At 45.4% G+C, this 5,146-nt stretch overlaps 1 protein-coding gene across 1 annotated transcript; it reads left to right on the top strand.

Moving 5' to 3' along the window:
• Positions 1–3: 3 nt before the first annotated feature.
• Positions 4–479, top strand: CHST14 (carbohydrate (N-acetylgalactosamine 4-0) sulfotransferase 14; the record flags this gene model as incomplete). The annotated part of the gene is given in 2 exon segments (XM_009702447.1): positions 4–255; positions 258–479. Coding segments are annotated over 2 exon segments (474 nt in total), but the record flags the coding sequence as incomplete, so codon positions are not given.
• Between the last annotated feature and the right edge of the window lie 4,667 nt (positions 480–5,146).

The following is a 5,146-nucleotide window of genomic DNA, read 5'->3' as shown; positions in this document are numbered from 1 at the left end:
TACAGGAACAAATTTGGGGAGATCAAGGAGTACCAGCAGAAGTACGGGGTGGAGATCGTCAGGCGGTATCGGAAGAACGGGGGGAATTCAGCGGGCGATGACGTGACCTTCTCCGAGTTTCTCCGGTACCTGCTGGATGAGGAGGTAGAGAGGATGAACGAGCACTGGATGCCCATCTACAACCTGTGCCAGCCCTGTGCCGTGAGGTACGACTTCATCGGCTCCCACGAGCGGCCGAATGCCGGCGCCCACCACTTTCGGACGCCAACCACGTCCTCGAGCGAGTCCAGTCGCCCTCCTTCATCCGCTTCCCCGAACGGCAGTCGTGGTACAAGCCCGTGACGGCAGAAACGCTCCATTACTACCTGTGCAACACCCAACGCCGGCTGATAAAAGAGCTGTTACCAAAATATATCCTGGATTTCTCCCTCTTTGCCTACCCCCTTCCCAACATAACCAGCGAATTCTGCAGGCAATGAGTTGTTCATTTCAGGATCTGGTGTAAATTCTGCCTTCGCTGCAAGGATTTGCTAATGAGGCCATTGCTGCAAATAACACGTTGCTGCAGGGCCTGTGAACACACACTCCTCTATGCATTATTTCCTAATTTTATACTTTTCAAACACTGTTTATATAAAATATTATATATTGCCTTTGCTACTAGAATACTTTTTGTATTGTTCTGATTTAAACGTGTACATATGCCGCTGACTTGAGCACAGTAGCTTTTGTATATCTATTTTGCTTTAAACTCTTTTTTACGGCACGAGATGGAAAACATCTGTAACGAAACTGAGACATTGATATATTTTAAGTATTTCTTCTTCCTTTTTTTGTGTTTTGTACTAAATAGTATGCGGCTGAATTGCAATCATAATATAGTGGTTGGTGCGCTAAAAATTAGCGCTTTTTAAAACTGGTCCTGGATTAGACAGGTGATACTTTCTGGGTATAAGTAGAAGAAAAGTCTTTTATAAACTATGCCCTATTTATCCTTTGTTTTCTCGTTCGTAGATGGTGGTTAAATGAGGCCGGTCTTTTTTTCTGTGATAGTAGTATCTGGGGTTCTTTAATTATTATTATTATTTACCAGTGAAATAAAACTAGTGATAGGATCATATTCACTTTTGTGTGATTTTAAGATTGGAAAGTACCAACTGTTTACCCAGCATAACAGATGCAAGATCAAGCCGTAACAACTTTCTCTTCTCTCTCTTTGAATTGAAGCAAATCACACTTCTGATAAGATGAAACCCCATCCTGGTTCCTAGGACAGAAAGCAACAAAAAAAACCACCCGCAGTGTGCCAGCTCACAGCCTCGGTGAGTGTCTGTGTGCCCACGTGCGTGCAAACCACCGTGGAAAAATACTATCTCCGACCATGTTTGGAACAATGGCCATTTGAGGATTAGTTCTCCCTTTTATAGATGTGCACGCCGTTTTTGTAGCTACTGGTATTTAATTATGGCCGTTAAATTGCAAAAGTTTGGGACATAACGTAGAATGTTGTTCCTGGGAGGCTGTGTCCTCGTTTCTAATAAAGTTTTTATATGAATTAGTCTGTTGCTTAGTGCTTTTCCTTCAATGTTAGTGTTTATTTGCATTCTTGGAGAGGCCTTCTGCCCCTCGCGCTAAGCCGTTCTGTGAAAGTATGATGAATAGGCAGTTCCTGCCTTGATTAATTTGTGTTTTGAGTGCCCGAGCAGCGGTAACAAGTGGAGGAAGAAACGCATCCGAGCCACGTGACGAGAGGATAACGTGACACGGGCAATTGGATGAAAAGCAGCAGTCAGCAGCAAAATAGGTGCCTAATTGCTGTGGAGTTGATACAAAGCAGTAGGGACGGATGATGGATACTGCAGGGAGCTGGTGGTTTCCCGGGATTAATCTCTCAAAAAGGGGGAAGGGGAATTAAGGTGTTTTCTTTAGGATTTGAGAAATTGTCTGAAAGAATGGCACAGAGCCACGCCCAAGCAAACTCAAAGCGGTGGGATGAAAAACCCTGCCTGGGGCATGACCGCAGTAACTTAATAGATGTACTGTGTCTGTGAACTTGCGGCGAAGTCACTGTCTCCCTCTGTTGAAGTCGGTGGCCAAGCAGAGTTTGAGCGGAGTGATTTTCACCTTTGATAATGAGATCGTGGCTGGGCACGAGGGCAACGGCTGGTGCGGTCAGGGACTTGGGCTCCTGGCTGCATCCCTGCCTCTGCAGCCACCTACCCTCTACAGAAAATGGGTTAGAGATGGGCTTTGCTCTCCTTAGGCCCGGTCTAAAAAGTGCAAAATTTCTGTCTGTCCCCGGCAATTTTGGTGCCAACTCAGGGATGTTTGGTGCCCGGTGCTGGAAGACCTGGGGGTCTGTCCTGTTCTCCAGCCAAAGGCACCAGATACCAGCTGGGAATCTGATTTTATTTTGTAAAACAGATGCTGGTGGTAGGGTGGTCTGAGTTTTAATTAAGCCTGACCTTCAGGACTCTCTAACTAGGAGTAAGCTGGTTAGACTTTACTATCTTTGTCTGCTCCTGTGATGCTGAGGGAATGTTTCCTGCTTGTTTAGCAATTGCTTTTTTAATTAAATGTTTATTCCTCAGTAGTTTTAAAGGTTTGTGCCGCTTGTTTGTTTATTGGCTGCAGCTTCTGTTCTCTACGTTATTTTTTTTTGTCTGTTGTGCTCTTAATCTAATTTTTTGCACACAGAAGGATTTTGCTTTTCTTTGACTGTCTCTTACTCCTTTACTGGACGTTGTTGATCACCTTTTTCTCTTCAAGTAAAGGCAAATGGCCTCCCACCTCCTTGTACCCACCCATAAGGAGGGTTTTAATGCAGGCAAAACCTTGTAGCTTGGGCAGAAGTTTGTCCCGTACCTGGCAAAAAACGTATGGAGTGTGGAAAAGTCTCCCAAAAGCTGAAACGGGGGGCATTTTGTCATCTCCCTCTAAACCTTATTTCTCTTGAAATAAGTAACCCTCACTTGATTGAGGTTGCGGACTATCTTTGATTTTCTTATCTCTTTGCTGCAGGTCAGCAAATATGAAAAATCAATCAGGTTTCCATTAGCGGTACTTCATTTTATCCATGGCCAATAACACAATTTCCTGAGAAAGCTTTTGGCCAAGTGGGAAGAAAAGAGAAGTAATCTCCCTCAGCAGCTGTGTCGTTTCTTTCTTTTCTCAGGTGTTTCTCCAGCGTGGAATAAATCAGGAGCAAATTCCACAGCTGACAGCAGCCGCTGGAGGTGAGAGATGCCGGGCAGGATCCAGCCCTCCGCTGCGGGGACCTGGCGAGCGGGGAGGAGGGAATTTCGGAGCAACTCAAGTACAAATCGGGAGGAAACCGTAAAGTTATAAACTGTTTTGGCTTAATCAAACTGTTTACCACTTCTGCTTTCCGATCTGTTCCACTTTGGCAGCTCCTTTTCCCACCTTTCCACCTCCACGCTTGCAGTCAGCCAGCAGAATAAGGTGATCCTTTCTCTTTTGAATTGTTGTGTTTCACTAAGCCTCAGCACTGTACTGAATGCCCCAAACATCCCCAAGTAAACAGCCTGGGGTTTTGGCATTGGAGTTTTGTCACTGCGTTTCCCTCACTTGCTTTTGCTGAGTTCGTGTCGATAAATCCTAGCCCTGACCCTGCCGTTCTCATGTTTTCCCTATAGAAGTACGCCTGCATATGTGGAGGCACTCCAGCAGTTTAATTCCACCTCATTATATGGAGACCTGCTGATCCCCTCTAAATTACCATGATGTCATTTAATTTGTCATTAGTCCCTTCTTAGCCCGCTTACCTAAAAACAAACAAACAAAAAAAGAAGCGTTTTACGTGCTCATGAATTTTCCCATTTATGTGCATGTGTTTTTTCCTCCTTCCCTGGTAACTCTTGGACCTGCTAATCCGTTGCCACCAAAGTTGAGAGGAGAATTTATTTTACTGCACCCTTTCATTGCTCACAGCTTTTGTGGTTTTAGTGCGGGGTTGCAGAAAGGAATCGAGTGCTTTACTCTCGTCGTGCGAGTGCTGGTGATGATCTGGAACCTGATGATTTCTCTGTCCCTTGAATCAACGCCTGCACAACATCCAGAGCTGCGAGCACTTGCCTGCTGTGATGGGGAGCGATGCTTTTAGTCCCACAGACGCTGAAACTGTCCTCTGCCAGTATTTTTCTACCAGAGAAGAACTCGGCCCTTGCCACCTTCCAGCCATGTCCATCACCCTGAGGTGACTGAGGCACCTTCACAGTTCATTCTGTCCTGGCGCTTGGCTGCTGATTGCAAGGAAAATTGCAAGGTGTTTTATAGCTACTTTAGTTGCTTGTTTAGGAAACGCAGTGATCAGAGAAGGCAACGGATGAAGAGCCTGGCAGGGAAAACTCTCTCTCGTAAGGTTGAGTTCCCCAGTACCTGGGTCATGACGTGGTTAACTGGTGCGCGTTCAGTCCTCGGCTGCTTGCTGGCAGCGGTTATGCCTAACTCCAGGCAGGAATACATTTCTATATTTTATTATGTTGTTATATATATATTTGAGGAACACAATAATGCAAGGTTTTGTGCCGGAGAGAGGACGGGGGCATAAAATCCTTGTTCTCAGGGATTTAGTGATCCAGCATCAGACGATAACTGTCCATCACCACGTGGTGCATTGCCTTCCACCCTGTCCTGTGTGTCCATGTCTGTCCAGTTTGCTGCCCTCTTTTTTTGCTGAAAGGAAAAAAGACCTCACAGCAAGCAAGCAACATTTTCCAAAGCCAATTACCAGCTTCCTAAATTGCTGTAACTCACCATTACCGGATGAAATTGCAAAGAATTCCCTATTTAAACAGGCGGGCATTCGTGCCGTGCCCATTTCTGTGATGTCTCTCTGCTTTAGGAGTTCATTACAGTCAAGATGATTTATCTGCATACAAACGTAGAGCAGCATATTCTCGCCCCACACAAAGAACTAAAAATAGGCAGTTGCAACCTGTCATTATGATTTTTATTTGTTTCCTGGGTTATTTCTCATAGTTCATCTGTTATACCTGAGATTGATTTACCTGCTCAAGGAAAAGTCTGGTTAGGGTGATCTCCTGTGACGTGGGACTCGTGCCTTCAGTTGCTTCATGACCGGTGGAAGAGACCGTGATTTCTGCGGTGCTGGGAGCGCTGTGGC

This window comes from Cariama cristata, unplaced genomic scaffold (genome assembly GCF_000690535.1).
Source record: "Cariama cristata isolate BGI_N322 unplaced genomic scaffold, ASM69053v1 scaffold12196, whole genome shotgun sequence".
Classification (NCBI taxonomy): domain Eukaryota; kingdom Metazoa; phylum Chordata; class Aves; order Cariamiformes; family Cariamidae; genus Cariama; species Cariama cristata.
The sequence above is the reverse complement of the archived record's forward strand: the minus strand, read 5'-3'. Positions and strand labels throughout refer to the sequence as shown.